General features: G+C 38.2%; 1 protein-coding gene across 2 annotated transcripts in view; it reads right to left on the minus strand.

Annotated features, from left to right (window-relative positions):
* Positions 1–1171: 1171 nt before the first annotated feature.
* The window catches only part of ERBIN (erbb2 interacting protein), a 91595-nt gene continuing 75607 nt past the window's right edge, over positions 1172–17159 (minus strand). Inside the window, exons 22-27 of one of the 2 annotated variants that reach the window (XM_056849249.1) lie at positions 16279–16422; positions 13374–13505; positions 11743–11952; positions 8542–8634; positions 5115–5189; positions 1172–2204 (exon numbers count right to left, since the gene is read on the minus strand). In XM_056849249.1, the coding sequence (XP_056705227.1) occupies positions 2100–2204; positions 5115–5189; positions 8542–8634; positions 11743–11952; positions 13374–13505; positions 16279–16422 (759 nt within the window). In that variant the 3' untranslated portion in view covers positions 1172–2099. The remainder of the gene's footprint in view (positions 2205–5114; positions 5190–8541; positions 8635–11742; positions 11953–13373; positions 13506–16278; positions 16423–17159) is intronic. The other variant, XM_056849250.1, reaches the window with a different exon arrangement.

Consider the following 17159-nt stretch of genomic DNA (forward strand, 5'->3'; position numbering starts at 1 on the left):
AAATTTTAAACCGTCAAAGAGAAATTAAAGTCACTTTTAGAAGCAAGGTAACACTGAAGCCTGCCATTATATAGTTATGTTTCTCATTTTCTTTAAAGATTAACAAGCACACAGAAAATAAGTAATTTTTTTCCAAAAGACAGCACATTTCTACTAATATAAAAAAATCAATTCCTATGTAAATATTAATGAAAATCAACTAAAATTAATGTACAAAGAGTTGTTAAAGGGTTTCAATTAAAATTATTAAAACTCTACACAGTACAATATGCAGTTGATAACATCTTTGAAGTGCAATAATCATTGGAGCTTGTGTATTTAAAAAGTACTGCCTCTGTTAGGTGTGTAAATTCCTTTCTCTTCCACCATGCCCTTTCAAAAAACTACAGCCGGCTGGTGTTTTTGATAGACTTCTCTTTAAAACTACCTATCTCCATTTATTAAAAACTGCAGTAAATATTGCTCCAATGATAAATCATTAGCCTCTTAAAAAACCACCCTAAAATGAAAAAAAACAAACAGTGATTGGTCTTCTATGGCACTTTTCTCTGGTCCATTATAACTATGTATTATTTATTACCCCTTAAAGTTAGGCAATCTCATCTCAGTTACATAAGGGAAAAAAAATAAACATGGTTTGTCATAAAATTAATTATGTATAATCCAATAGTTTGTACAAGTAAGAAGGAACAAAGGCAGCCTGTGGTAAATTACTATTAATATAGTTAGAAACCCTTTAATGACTCTGAAGTGTCTAGTTCACATTTAATGTCACCTGTAGGAACAGCCCTTTGAGAAAGATCATTACAAACTGGGGGGGGGGGGTCCCAAGTACCCATCCCTTTGCCCTACAACTTCCCAACAGCAAGCCTCCCATCGCTGTGCAACAGTCTCACAAAAACTGGCTTTGGTTACCTAGCTCCATACATATTGTTTCCTTTTAGTCTAAACAAGGCAATTCAAGGCCAAACAAGTTCAAGATTTCTTCCCTAAACCTTCCTGCACCATTTAACTCCTGGGCAGCCCATTTCCTCATAGGGCTCACTGCCACCAACCCCATTAAAAACAATGAGGCTCTTGCTAGCAGAGTGATTCAAGGTTTGGAACATGCACACCTGTGATATATGTGATGAGTTTCAGGCAACACAGTCTTAAAAACTGGCCGTTTCAGTTTCTTTTCTTTTCTTTTAATAAAAAACTATAAATAAATTAAAAATGGAGTATTTCATACAAGGCAGAAGAAAACCACCATTTTGCGCAAAACTGGGGATTTTCATTTTAAAAAGGAGTCTCTGGGTACAACTCCACAATACAAATGGAAAAACAACGATTGTGTGATTAAAAAATAGCATCCAAAATTGAATTACACATAGCAAATAAGACAGTTAGTGAACGTGATATGAGCCAATCCTGTAGAACTCCCAGAAGTATATTTATAGTCTTCCCGAAAAGACTTCACATTTTATTGCATTTTTCTATTGGTAGATATACATTCTCTCAGGTTAACTTTTCTTCCCCTCCTTTCTCAGTTCCATACTTTCATTGCCATTTCACCTGGCCTTTTAAATTAATCCAGCCAGTCCCACGTTCCATCTACCCATTCATCTATACAATATGCATATAGCAAAGCCAACATTTCAAATCTCTTAGCTGCATCTACAGAAGTGGTTTCAAAGATATTAAAAACCAGGTGAACAAAAAAATAAAGGCAAAACACAGCTACAGGACAGAAAGCCCTGCCATCTGTCCACTGGCTACAACTGAGGCTCCTTATAACTTTACACAAAGTTTAGTAATGTGTATGAGTTATCCAAAAATAAACCCACCATCTGTACAAAAAACACCACAGGTTTGTTCTTGAAGGAGTGATCTTTGATTGCTCCAATGCTTTAAAACTCAAGGGTTTATTACCACATGCATTTCCAAAACTTTTATTTATGTTCTTTACAGTGGTTCTTCCCCCTATAACCACAAGTTCATTATTGTATTACTGTACATAATTTTAAAAGTTCTTTTCACATATAAAAATAATCAAAATATTCAGTTTCCAACAAGTCCTTCAAAGAAGCATGCTGGCATTTCCCTTTTATCCACAGTATTTAAGAACCCTCTCTCACAATGATGAATTCCACCGTGTTCTGAAAAGTCTTTAGCAAAGATACCGCTTGTCCATGATCAATACTGATGAAGCTATATCCATTCGCCTGTAAAGGAAATTAAATCCTGATAAATGCAAGGCAACAACTTTTCAGAAGCATCTACATTTAGACTTAAATTTTATGACCTCTTCCTGGTTCTACACCAGTTGTATTTCAGGGCAACAGGTTAGTGAAAGAATGGAAGCATTTTCATTATATGTAACATACACACACACATATACTCTGGGTACTCCAAAAAGTCAATTCACAAAACTGTTTTTAACATTACGTGTATTGTGAAAAATAACACCATGGTAAGATGGCATACCTTGGAAAGACTTGGGTTTATTTTTCAGAGTTCTGGGGTGCATTGGCAACTAAACTACACAGGAGCCTTTCAGTTTTCATCACATGAATCTTGAGGGGGAAGAATCACCTAGTGACAAATGTTTCATTCCCCAAAATACTTGTATGAATCCCTATGTAACCAATACCTGAAGTCAGGTATGGTGCATATTGATTTATTTACTTTATTTATACCCTACCTTTCTCTGCAACAAGGACCCAAAGCTGCTTACATCATTCTCTTCTCCTTCAGTTTATCTCCACAACAACCCTGTGACATACATTAGCCTGAACGTGCATTTCTGGCCCAAGGTTATCCTGTAAACTTTCATGGCAATATGGGAATTTGAACCCGGTTCTCTCAAATCCTAGTTTGACACGCTAACTGCTACACCGCATAGGCATACACACACAAATACAGAACACTCCTAACACTTGCCATCCAAATCTTTCTCTTCTATTGCTTAAAGTATGTTTGTCTCCTAACTGGATGGAAAAAACCTTCAGTGGAGTTTTGACTTCCGTTGCTCCTCCTTAGTTATTGATGATAGCCAAATTATGCATTTTTAAGCACTTCCAAAGTACTTAAAAATACTTGCCTAAACCTTTTTTAGACTACTATAACATCAAGAAGGGGAAAGCTGACAAAGCAGAGGTTTTCTCATCTTGATGTTGAGCTCTTTCTCCTGACATTATGCTTATGCTGTCACAGAAAGAGAACTTCCTGAGAACACAATCATGAAGACTTAAAATACTGTGGTTGTCGAGGAGGGGAGATGACAAACTAAATGGAAACAGAGGAGAGTTCAAGTCAATCTCTTGGATTTGGAAGCAAAGAGATGGTCATTTTAGTGAGGGCAGTTTCAGTGGAACATGGGAGTCAAAGCAGTAGGAGTACCAGCTCAATGGAATGCTTTGGATGTGAATAATAGAAAACTCATTAGACAGTAATTAGAACAACAAATATGGATCAAGGCAAAAAAAATGAAAAGGGGGGAGATCGTGACATGCTTGAATGTGGTGTTGAAGGACCTGGACTGATAATATGGTGGAGATAAATGTGGGCAGATGGCAAGCAGGAGGACACACAGAAAACTTTAAGACAACATGGTGTCATCTTGTTAAAGGAGATGTAAGGAAAGAGGAGAGTATGGAACAACCTCCCCAGGGAAGTGCACATGGTCCCCTCATTGTTGATCTTCAGGAGGCAGTTGAAGACAGTTTTATTTAAGGCTGCATTTTATCATTGGAAGATCCTAATTGGAGTTGTTAAACTGTGACTTTAATGGGGTTTATGCTGTTTTTATAATGTTTTATTTATATTGTAAGCTTGCCTTGAGTTCCTCAAGGGAGAAAGGCAGCTAACAAATGTTTTACATAAAATAAACAAAAAGAGTAATGAGGGAGGTGGAGGAATCGGGGAGGAAGAGGAAGTAGGGTGGATAGCTTTGATTTTATCATTGGATGGGCATGATTTGGGATGTCAGAATGATACTAAAGATTAGTAAAGTGCTGCTACGAAGTCTAAGTCAAAGAAAACAATTTCTGCTAATTCTGTGAATTCAGGGCCTCTCCTTTTGAAAAAAAATAAAATAGCTTTAAACATATTTCCTTATCGTGGTACACTTGGAAAAACAGGTGGGAAGCAAAGTGGCCTTATCGTGGTACACTTGGAAAAACAGGTGGGAAGCAAAGTGGCCTTCAGCTTTTCTTTTGAACCAGCAGCATTTAAGTTCAATTGACTTGTAATATGTGGAATGGATCCCAGGTTTGATTTGTGGGGACCATATAGCCCTTAATTTCTATTCTTCAAGACTGCCATCCTTAGTACGCTTTAAAGCATTGTATCTTAAACAATACAATGTACACCTTGTTAGAGCTTTCGATTCACAGAGGTAGTCCCTCTACCTCCTAGTAAGTATTTTATACCTGGGCAAAGGTTGGAAAGAAAGAAATCTAGCGATGAGCCCATGCTCACTGATCTTGTTTCACCTTCCCAGCAAGTGGCTGTACCCTCCGCACCCCTCTACCCCAAAGGATGAGACTGCTAAGGGAGCTGTAGGATTTTACTCTAAACCAATCAAAACAAATCTGATTGAACCATTTAGGGTTTTACCTTTTGGTGAGCAAATCCACCTAATTAATAGATAGAAAACTCTTCAGAGTACAGTGGGTGTGGATTAGAGCAGTGGGGTGATGTTGCTTGGCTAGTAAGACAGGATAAGAAAAGGAAGAAAGCAAGTATTCAAAATGAACTGAATCAACTAAATCTTTTTATATTCACCAGAGGTGTCCAGATTTAAGCTTAATCCTCATAAACAGCAGATAAGGAAGTCAACCTATGCCTGGACCACACAACTTCAGACTGAGGCAAAGATGAATGCTCCTCCATACAAAATATGTCCTTGTGTATAGAAAACAGACAAATGACGGAACCTAGCCTGGGAATAGAAAGGAGTGTTGGGGAGGGGGGGTTAATTGAATAGGTCAGTGGACAGACCAAATGACTCAAGGACAAGAAGAAATTTAAGGCAGAAAATGGAGAAGTGAAGGAATGGGCAGAAGAAAGTAACAAGGCTTCAGAAAAAGTTGTTGCATCAAAGGAAAAAGAAAAATATTTTAGTAGTGTACCTGAATAATTTTGTCTCCTGGTTGCAAGATTTTAGATGCTGGTCCTTCAGGCTGTACTCTGGTAACAAATATACCCTTCAAGCAAAGAGAAAAAAAGTTGTGAGTCAGCTTGTATTTTAAAAGCTTCATATTCTGGGTTACTATCAGGAGCATAATTATAATAAATGACAGCGTTGGAAAACAATTTTCTAAATGAATTTAAAATTGGTTCTTGTAGGTTATCCGGGCTGTGTAACCGTGGTCTTGGAATTTTCTTTCCTGACGTTTCGCCAGCAACTGTGGCAGGCATCTTCAGAGTAGTAACACTGAAGGACAGTGTCTCTCAGTGTCAAGGATGTAGGAAGAGTAATATATAGTCAGAAAGGGGTTGGGTTTGAGCTGAGTATTGTCCTGCAAAAGTATTGTCCTGTAAGTATCAAGATAATGTGCTAATGAGGATATGGTATGTTAATATGGAACCATTGTATCCTGAAGTGATCTGTTAATGTGTGTAATCCAAAGCTAATCTGTATGGCTATTGTTGAATGTTGTCTTTGTCTGGAGGTTTTTCAGGGCAGGAACCTCCAGACAAAGACAACATTCAACAATAGCCATACAGATTAGCTTTGGATTACACACATTAACAGATCACTTCAGGATACAATGGTTCCATATTAACATACCATATCCTCATTAGCACATTATCTTGATACTTACAGGACAATACTTTTGCAGGACAATACTCAGCTCAAACCCAACCCCTTTCTGACTATATATTACTCTTCCTACATCCTTGACACTGAGAGACACTGTCCTTCAGTGTTACTACTCTGAAGATGCCTGCCACAGTTGCTGGCGAAACGTCAGGAAAGAAAATTCCAAGACCACGGTTACACAGCCCGGATAACCTACAAGAACCAATGAACTCTGACCGTGAAAGCCTTCGACAGAATTTAAAATTGTTTAAAAACAATTAAAATGGTTTAAAAACTAATATCTAGTGCAGATGTAGAATTAACTGGGGATTAACCGCCCATGCAAGAAAACCATGGGTACTACCAGAACTCCATTTAACCAAGATTAGACACAATAATGTATGTTGCAGAGCCTGGATAATCAGTGGAGTGTAAGTATAAAAAAATTAAAAATTGGAGGCAAGCCGAAAACGATGAATGTGAGAGATCCCACATCCCAATCTTTAAAAGCCCTGTTAAATACTAATTTGCTCTCACCCTAAGATATAATTTTCATGCCATATTTATCAATTAAAGCATAGTTTTTGAGGCTAAATCCCCACCTACATAAGGGAATAGAACTCACAACTGGAATAAGCAGTTACTTTACATATCTTGGTTTCATATTTCCAACATGCCATTCGACTAATTTAGGTTGACCCTAATCCAATAGCCGATGAACATCACCAGCAGGACTTTTTAACTTTTATGTATTTATTTATTATTTCCATTTGCTACCCTGCTTTTCCTGGCCAAAGCCAGGCTCAGAGCAGCTTCAACAACACTTTCCTTGGTGTGTGTACAGATGCTGTACAGAACCAAACAAGATGTTCCACTGTGCATTCTTTGTATACATGAAAAGAATTTTGCTTGAAACAGATTTACTGGACCAATATTTTATATCCAACACAAGAGACTGTGGAAGCAGGCCACAATCAAGATTTCCTTTGGAGCCTGATATGATTTTTCATCTTGTCCTTTGATCAACATCCCTCTCTCCCCCACTTGACTAAGCAAATATCTTTTGAAATTCTCCAAATTTTCAAAAAATAGCTTGCCATGTACTGCTGGGACTAATTTTAAAAGAAATACCCTGGTTGGCACACCGTTCACAGCATTGTGGTCAAACTATAGCAATTTCATCGCAAAGATCTTTAAGATTCCAGTTTTTCTCTGAGTAACATTTTCCACTGCCTCAACCTGTTTTTTTATATTTATTTAAAAATTTTCAGTTAAAAAACACACACACTTAACATACCCATTACTTCACATGCATACAGTATAATCAATCTTTCAGGAGACTCATTTTAAAGTGGTCTTACATTTCCTACTGGAAATTGTTTAATTAATAATCGCTAAACCCTTTCACTATATTCCCGCAGCTCTCCAAATTGTCAGATTGTTCTTTATACAATCCTTCTCATATTTGTACCATTTCTTTTAATCTATGCTTTAATTTTATTTTCTGTCTATTGCTTCAGCTTAACTATATCATATATATACTGCCTCAATCTGTTTTGTAGATAATTTTGACCTAGTTACTGTGATGGATGCTGAGAGCAGCTCTGTCTTGTCAGGATTAAGTTATAGCTTCTTTACCCTCATCCAGCCCATTACTGACTCCAAGCACAGGTTAAGTACATCAACAGCTTCCTCAGAATTAGGTGGGAAAGAAAGGTAGAGCTGGGTATTACTAGCATATTGATGACACCGTAGCCCAAACATGCCGATGACCTCTCCCAATCATTTCATGTAGACATTAAATAGTGTGGGATAAGATCAAACCCTGTGGAGCCCCACAAGCCAATGACCACCCAACAGAGCAAGAATCCCCCAGCACAACCTTCTGGTGCCAGCCTCCCAGATAAGATTCAAAGAATCATAGTATCATAGAGTTGGATGGGACCACCAGAGTCATCTAGTCCAACCCCCTGCACAATGCAGGAAATTCACAACTACCTCCCCCCACCCCTACTCCATGCCCAGAAGATGGCCAAGATGCCCTCCCTCTCATCATCTGTTTCAGGTCATAGAATCAGAACTGCTGACAGATAGCCATCTAACCTTTTCTTAAAAACCTCCAGGGAAGGAGAGCTTACCACCTCCCTTGCTGACTCAGGAGTCCTTGGGGTGATACTGGACTCAGTGTTACTGCTGGAGAACCAAATTAATGTAGCCAACAGTTCCACTGCAAAATTCTGCCATTCCTTATCCTATTACACTGCTTATCAGAAGTATCATCCAACTGACTGAACTGATTTACACTGTGATTTCCACTCTTTGAGTCTCAGAGAGAAAGGCAGACCATGAACAGCAAATAAAACATAAATAAAATAACAATATTTCAAATAAAATAAATAAGTTACATTTAGGAGGTATTCTATAACAAATCAGCAACCCACACTTACTGTTTCCTGTCAGTCCTTTGGGAGAGCCTGGAAAACAGTTAACTGCCTCCTCACTCTGATAGTTCTATTAGATGTTTAAGGATCAACATTCATATTTTGCCTGGAATGCCCCATGGATGGGATCGCCATGAGTCAGTTGCAACTCAATGGCATTTTTTTCCTTCAACAAGGCCAAAGGGATGAAAATGGTATAAAAGCAGGAGTACAAAACTCCTCATTTTGTACCTAAGATAATGGTAAAAACTCTAACAAATGGTTGGCACTATGCTATCTACATTTTAAACACACGACTCTTTTAATACTCACATCATCATCAGGTCTGAACGGGTTTCCTCTACCACCAACTCCTCCTGATATACTAAAGCCAAGCTCTGGATCCTTCTCAATTGTCACTCGAATCTAAAATATCAATGTTTAAAAATGAACTTTGCAATATGTTGAAGTTATAGCACAGTTCACATGTAACAGCAAACCAGTGTTTGTTTATTTGTGCTTGAACCTCATGCTCACATGCTCCCTCCTCGTAGGTTTACTAACCACAAGGTGTGGGGCCTGACGTTTTCCTGGAATTATAACTAAACTCCAGACTATAGACATCAGCTGACCTGCAGGAAATTGAAGCTTCAAAAGGCAGACTCTATGGTATTACATCCCTGTTGAGCTCCCTCTCCGCCCCAAACTCTGCCTCACCAATACTGCCCCGAGTCATCAGGAATTTTCCAAACTGAGGTTGCAACCTTACCTCCTCCCCCTCCTCAGTAACACACAAGTTCACCATTACAGCCAAACCAGGCTAACACTGTGTCATAGAGAACATATGTATAATCTGTAACCAGTGTATACAGGATTTTTCTTTACACGTTTGAGCAATTCAGCATGTTCATGGATAAACGCACAAGACCCATATTTATCCAGGTACTGATCCCCTGCTGTATTTCGAAGGTGAATATGCATTGGTTGTTTCTTACAAATGGATATACCCAAGTGCAGGACTGTACAATGTAAATGTGTTCACTGTAATGTATGTACAGGGATTTTATTTTGCCGAGGAGGAAGACATACTGGAGTGTGCAAGAGAAGGGAGAAGGTGATGTAAGCTTCACAGCACCTTCCCAGTTCTAATAGGGTTCTTTACATACAAACCAGATGTATGAAAGTTATCAGCTTATTTCATCACACACATTTATACTGCATGATTCAAAAGTATTCTATACATGGCCTGCAAACAATTTGTAGTAAGCCAGACACTGGCCCTCAATGTGGTAGTATATGCCAGTGGCTATATATTCAAAAGAGGGTAAAGCATCTACAGGACTATGCTGGGAAAAGAATTATTCAATCCTAAAAATAAATCAGGAGTAAAAATCAAAATTCTAGCATATGAACTCAAATAACTGAGAATGAAAGCAAACTGAGGAGAAATGGCATAGCTATACCCATTTTTCCCATAACACAAATTACTGGAGTACTTTATTATACAACTAAGTGTAAATCAAGATGCCATGTTGCAAGTAATAAGGAAGTGACTGAAATTAGCTTCACCTTGAACAGAAAAAAAGCTATTTAGTGTGAAAAGACCCCATTCTGCATTTCAAAGGACTGACAGAGATTGTATCTTTGTCAGTTATAAACTATTGTCCATTAAAGTGCAAAGTCACTCAACTAGACTAGTACAAAGAACTCTTTGCTCATTCAGGCTACAATCCTATTCTACAAAAATCACTGGGAGCCTTGGCATGGACTTCAGCAGGAAAACGTCTGAAGACAACAATGGCTTAATAGTTTTACAGTGGGTAGCCGTGTTAGTCTGTCTGCAGTAGTAGAAAAGGGCAAGAGTCCAGTAGCACCTTAAAGACTAACGAAAATATTTTCTGGTAGGGTATGAGCTTTTGTGAGCCACAGCTCTGGAGTATCTGAAGAAGTGAGCTGTGGCTCATGAAAGCTCATACCCTACCAGAAAATATTGTTAGTCTTTAAGGTGCTACTGGACTCTTGCCCTTTTCTACTTAACAGTTTTAGTTAGCACTTTATTTTCCTTTGTGCCTTATGAGCTTCAAGTTGGTCTTAATGATGTGAATAGAACATATTAGGAACAAGCATTTTTAAGTATCCTTTATGGTACTTTGTTGATTCAAGTGTTTTGACTAATAGTTTTGAAAGCAAGCTTGTTGGTTTTTATTTTTAAAAAACTCAAACAACAAAACCTGTAACACACTATTAATCATGGCTACATCAATCTAGTATAAGATAATTTCACAGTACAAACAAGTGATAGCATCCTGTCTTGTTTTGGTTTATAGTGTAACAGTATAGTATTACTTGAACACAGCTATAAAAAATCTTTTATATTAATTGAAGTCTATAAGTCACTTTTCTGATGTCTAGAATTAGAAATAAATGGATCCAAAGGTGCTCATGTGACTGGAAGGCACTTCTGCTTGTATAAAGGGATTATGTGTCTGAACTTCCCATGGTTTTCCCACTAGAACTGCAGCCTCCCGTGCTGCATTCCCTCCTGTTCTTGAGAGTCTGAAGACCTTCAAGGACTGCTTTCTAGAGGAATACAGAAAGGTACACTGGTGGGGAGCAAGCAGCTAACGGCCCTTCCACAGATCTCAACGCAATACTTTGAGCTCTGGCACCATTACTCTAAGTATTCCTGAACAACCTCCTGTAAAAGCACAAACAGAAGCAGCAATAGAAGCCATTATCAACCATCTTTTTAGTGAGCTTGAAGACATTCCGAGAACCTGAACTAATGAGTAGCCAGAGCAAAACTGTGGTGCTCAGGAAACCATACTGAATGGCTTAGATCCCACAAACCATGAACACTACAACTCTGTGGAAAGGTTCTACTGCAGCCCTCTGAGCCCCCTTGGCCCCAAGCTGCCTCTTAGGGATAGTGGTCTCCTTAGGAACAGTGTGAGATACAGTACAGGGGGGAAACCAGTGGAAATTTTCGTGCCAGCACCTTTTGTTTGAACTGTCTCCTGTCACACTAAGAGTCAAAGAGGAATTTCTGCCAATCCCTCCTTGGTACATCAATACTGAATGGATGTTCAGATGGCCTGGGGAACTGAAGCAAGAAGACAATGACACAAAAGACTCCTTAAGGGAACTCTCTTTGATTCTTGTAGGTTATCCGGGCTGTGTAACCGTGGTCTTGGAATTTTCTTTCCTGACGTTTCGCCAGCAACTGTGGCAGGCATCTTCAGAGTAGTAACACTGAAGGACAGTGTCTCTCCTTCAGTGTTACTACTCTGAAGATGCCTGCCACAGTTGCTGGCGAAACGTCAGGAAAGAAAATTCCAAGACTATGGTTACACAGCCCGGATAACCTACAAGAACCAATGAACTCTGACCGTGAAAGCCTTCGACAATATTTTGGAACTCTCTATGTTTGTGGTTTGTTGACCCCAAGCCAATACCAGCACCAAGTGCTTGTAATAAATCTTAACACCTGTGTGAGAACTTATCCTTGCAACACAACAGAATTTATGCCTTTACCTCTTGCTTTGACAGCTCATGGCTTTGCCTGGATAAACCTTGGGACTGAGTGTAGGGGGGCTGATGAGCAACTTTCAGCATCAGATAGTCAATCAGTTGCTCTCTAGAAGGATGTCTTGCTACAGATGTTTGGGGAACAGGATGATGAACTTGAGTATAGTTTGCCTGAGGTCTCGAAGGCTGGCACAACTGCCCATTAGTCAAAGGTACCTGAATAAAGTAAAGCATAATTAACCAACATTTTACACCAGCAAGGCAATAGCTTGCTTTACACAGCAATTCTGAATTATCATGCTTAGCAAGCATCTATAACAAAAATAGTCTCCTAAAACTAGTAATATTCTATTAAAAAACAAACCTGAATAAAATGCATTTCCTCTCAACCTCTGTATATAGTAGACGAGACAGCCTCCTGATGGGCTAAAGTAAAACTAATCAATTTCAATTGGGATTTTTGGTCTGGAATGAGTATTCTTACTGCTTTTCTCCCCGAAATGGTTTTTATTTTGGAAACCAGACTCCTAAATAACCTGCAAAATGTCAGAGAACTTTCTAATATAAAAAGTGACAGGAAACAAATTACTCCACTGATCACATTTTAAAAAAAAAAATCTAAAATCAAGACATAAGCCTTAAACACATTAGGAACAGAGTTGACTGAAGTATTATTTGTTGAAAATTTAGTGAGACTGCAAAAATGTACCACATCCATGAGTCAATAGAAGTCTTGTAGAAGCTGAAGAGTTGACATGGATTTTTCTACAAACTAGAATGCTTTGATTGATGTGGGTAAACAGATTAACATTTTACAACTGTACCATATTTCCAAGAATTGGACAGTACCTTAGGCTGCAGGAACTTCTTCCAACCTGTGGCTCTTTTTCCAACAGAAGAGCCACAAATTGGAGGAGGGCTTCTTAGGCTAGAAGACAGCTTCAAACTTTGCTTAATTGAGTGGTAGGATACAGGCCAATTGTGGGGAAAAATTGTACAGTGAATACCAATAAATATGTTGGTGAATGTAGAAAGTAGGTCTTCTAAATAGCACTGAGTATCCACTTATATTAAACTGACTTAAGAGAGACACAAAAATTTAAAAGTTACTGGGTTGAATACAAAATTGTTTACTGATTATATTGAAACCTTGGTCAAGGGACAAATCCGCCATCAAAAGACAACACAACGGGGCAGGGAACCTTTGGATCCAAACCACTGTAATGATGCACATTATGTACACAGTCATCACGTCAGCAAGAAAATATTCGGCTTAAATATTTTATTAAAGTTTACAAAATTAAAACAAGTACTATAACGTATTACTTGAATCATCAGATTTGTAAGGCATTATGCACTCTTTCCTCATAGTTAATGAGTTTTGATAATGGGACATATGTTATGGTTGGACACTTCACAATACTACAAGAATTATTCATTACAGCATACATATTGTATCCGAAATATTGAAACATGCCCTTTAAAGAGTAAAATTAATACCTATATCACTACAGATTATACTGAACCTTTCTTGTAATAGCAGTCACCACATATGAGGTTTTGTCCCACTGGTATGTTACATATGAACTTTAAGAGTGTGAATTCACAGGTGCATATAGAATTATGTAGTTTTGTACCTGTACAGGAAGTTTCTTCATGCTATCTGGAGCAATATCTTTGAGACTAAGTGTGGCAGATGAGTAATTTTGCTGTCCAGAAACAAATACGTCCTCTTGACATTGTTCTACTGGTGTGGATGTTTGGGGATGCTTTAAATGACAAACAAAAGCATATAAATATTTCTACTACATTGTGGTCTATAATTTAAGTTTTTAGGCACTCCTTCAAAGGATTACAACCACACAATTGCTGATTATGTTCACTTGAATGCTAGGCATATTATTTAAGCATATTAAAGAATTTAATCCTATTACATCAGCCCTGAGATGACCACAAACTTTAACACTGGCTTTTGCAAAACACTGGAGCTTTTAAAAGACCCAGAACTGCATAACAAACCATAATGAAACTATTCACAAAAACAGTTGCCATTAAAAGATCTGCAAAGACTTTAACATAAGTCTTTTGTTGACTCGTTCTGCTAGATTTATCCTTTTTCTGCCTCATGCTGGTCACAAACAATGCTACTTCCTACACTATGTAACAAGTTTTGTTTGGTTTTTTGCAATACTACCTCTGGATGAAAACCATATTGCTTATTTTCCTCAGGAACTGAAAGATGGGGAAGGGTAGTAGAACACTGCAACTATAGGGTATCCTGTTTCCAAAATGGCCAGTAGTGTATCTACTGCTAAAAATGTACAAGCTAATCTTGTGTCAATGAGAATGGCACCTCAAGTAGAGAAAAAGAAATACAGGTGCAGTTTTATGCAGAGTCACACTCTTATACACCCATTGAAGTCAAGGTGCTTAGATGGGTGTAACCTATTTAGGATTGCACGGTAAAGAATTTATAGCCTAAAAATTCAAAGAGAAGGAGGTGAGCAAGGTAGGAGGACAAAACCAAAGGAAAAAAATCGCATTCATTTTAGTTACAGGTGCTTTGTCCTCATTTTAATAAGGCTTGTTTTTTAAATGGATTTGGAGGAAGAAATATTGCGACTGCAGGTATAACTAATGTTCGGGGAAAGAGTTATAAGGTATAAGGGAAAACAAGTTAGAGGGCAGAGTCATTCAAGGGAAAAGAAGAGTTGGTTTTTATACCCTGCTTTTCTCTACCTTTTAAGGAGTCTCAAACTGGCTTACAATCATCTTCCCTTCCCCTCCCTACAAGAGACACCTTGTGAGACAGGCAAGACAGAGAGTTCTGACAGAACAGTGACCAGCCCAAGGTCACCCAGCAGGCTTCATGTAGAGGAGTGGGGAATCAAACCTGGTTCTCCAGATTAGAGTCTGCCGCTCTTAACCACTACGCCATGCTGGTTCTCAGTTGAGGATGGTGATACTTAGATTACAGCAAGGGGTATCCTGGAAATGGTGAAGTAATTGAGGGTAACAGGTCATAGAGGCAAAGACAAGGGCTGTCTGTAAAAGCAGACCGGCATCTGCATTAGCAGGGACACCAAGTAAGCGCACCTCAGGGTCTGAGCGAGAGGAGATACGAATGATTTTAGCAGTAGAATATTAGATTTGTGAAGGCTGATGTATAACAATGGAAATATGGAGAGGAAATGGTTGTAGTATTCAACATAGAAGTCAAAAGCATACTTCAGATTGTTTACTAGGGAGATAAAACCAGAAGGCTGCATCTTTTTTCAGTGTTGTACAAGGAGAAGCCACATGATTTGGCAATAGACTGATCATGGAATAAAGAGGAACAAACACAACCAAAATAACAGACAGTGATGTGATTAATATGAACAGAACATATCCAAAGAGGAGGACGTTTGTAAGGAAAGGTGAGAACTTGAATCTTGGACATACTAAACTGGGAAGGTAGGTCATCCATGTTTTGAAATTAGGTAACTGATTTATATTTGTGGTTACAAAGGATATTTATTTTCTAAGGGTGGACCATATGAACCTTGGCAAAAAATGTTCTAGGCCACTATGTCTCCATGGTAAAACTGTTACACTGTTAGTACAGTTTCAATTACTACTAGCCTTTTCAAAGACTAAAGAAGGTCTCTGCCCAGAATGTATAATCTAAAGATAAAAAGGAAAAACAATACAAGGAAAGGCAACGGTGACTAGAGAAGCTAAAACATCAATGTAAGCCAGTGGAAATATATATAGATCACATCAGAATATATAATTCAACAGCCTGAAAGCAGTGGCCACTAGGTCACACCAGACATACCTGAAGGGTAACAATTTTCCAAGCAACTCAAGACAGCAGCACGTTTTATGTACTAGAGAAAAAGAATTCCTGAGAAACCTGCCAATTTGACCTGAGAATAAATTTCTTGCAGATCTTTATATGGGTTGAGTATCCCTTATCCGGACATCCAATATCCAGACTGATCCAAAAACCAGACATTATGAGCTGGCATGCAGGCATTACTCACAGGCCTTCAGCAGTGCCACTAATGATTCAATGTACACAAAATTATTTTAAAAATTGTTTAAAATTACATTCAGGCTACATGTATAAACCATATAAAACATACACGAGTTTCATGTTTAGACTTGGGTCCCATCCCCAAGATATCTCACTATGTATATGCAAAAATTCCAAAATATTCCAAAATTCAGAAAGATCTGAAATAACAGACCACTTCTGGTCCCAAGCAGTCCGGATAAGGGATACTCAACCTGTATAGCTATCAATTGACTCACAGGTATGTACTCAGTGTGCCACTGCTTTCAGAATTGACCACTGCTGATGTTTTAGCAGAAGGTAAAAACTCAATATTGGAAGGAAAAAAGATTCTTCAATAATTACCATTATTGAATCACCATTTTACAAAAGGAAGTCAGCTATAGTATAGAACGACAAAAAGCTACAGAAGTGGACAGCGTCAAAGACGTATCACATGCCCGTTTCCTTACTAACGATAGCCTTTTTATGCATGTACTCACACGGCCAATGTGAACACCAGAACCTCTTCCGTCAGCAACACTCAAGGTAACATTGCCCTGGCTGCCATGCAGATCCCTAGAGCTGCCATAGTGAAAGCTGCTAACTGGAGCATAATTGGAATTAAAGGACCTAGACAGCATGCTCTGAACAAAGAAGGGACAGATAACACAGAGATTAGTGCAGCATGCATAAATCACGGGACATGTTACCCAGACTTGATACAGACATACAAACTGTGTATCATGCAAAAATAACACCATGCACACCAAGGGTAATGCCCACCACGAATACAAAATCTCAGTGACACCCCATGTGATCTTGTTAACTGTAAATTGAACATGCAGCCTGATACAATATACATATATATTACATGAAAACATGACTATTCAAATGCACGTGTCTCAGGAAAACAAGTTTTGTTGTCAGATTTTAAATGCCAGCAACATACCCCTTTAGATGGTGACAGAAAAGGAAAGTAGAATATTTAAATACTTCCCCCCCCAAATAATTAGCAGTAGCAACAATATCTCTACTCAACATGTTTCTGCATTATTTCTTCTGTACTAACATCTATTCTTTTATGATCTTTTAAAAACCAGCACTATTTTATGATAACTAGCATAGCATACCGTTTATCATTTTATTCAGTGAACAGTAATATAGGGTGATTTTAAATGCTAGCATTTAACTTTTTTTGTAAAGCCATAGAGAACTCCAACACTTATTTTGGAAATTACGATATTAGCCTAAGAATGACTTTTCAGCAGAAATTTCTGCAACTAATATACAGAAAGACACACCAGTAGAGTACAGGGAATTTTTGCAGAACAAGTTGATGAGAACTGTATGTTTCCAAATATTCAAATACAATCAGAACTTA

This window comes from Euleptes europaea, chromosome 4, assembly GCF_029931775.1.
Source record: "Euleptes europaea isolate rEulEur1 chromosome 4, rEulEur1.hap1, whole genome shotgun sequence".
Lineage (NCBI taxonomy): Eukaryota > Metazoa > Chordata > Lepidosauria > Squamata > Sphaerodactylidae > Euleptes > Euleptes europaea.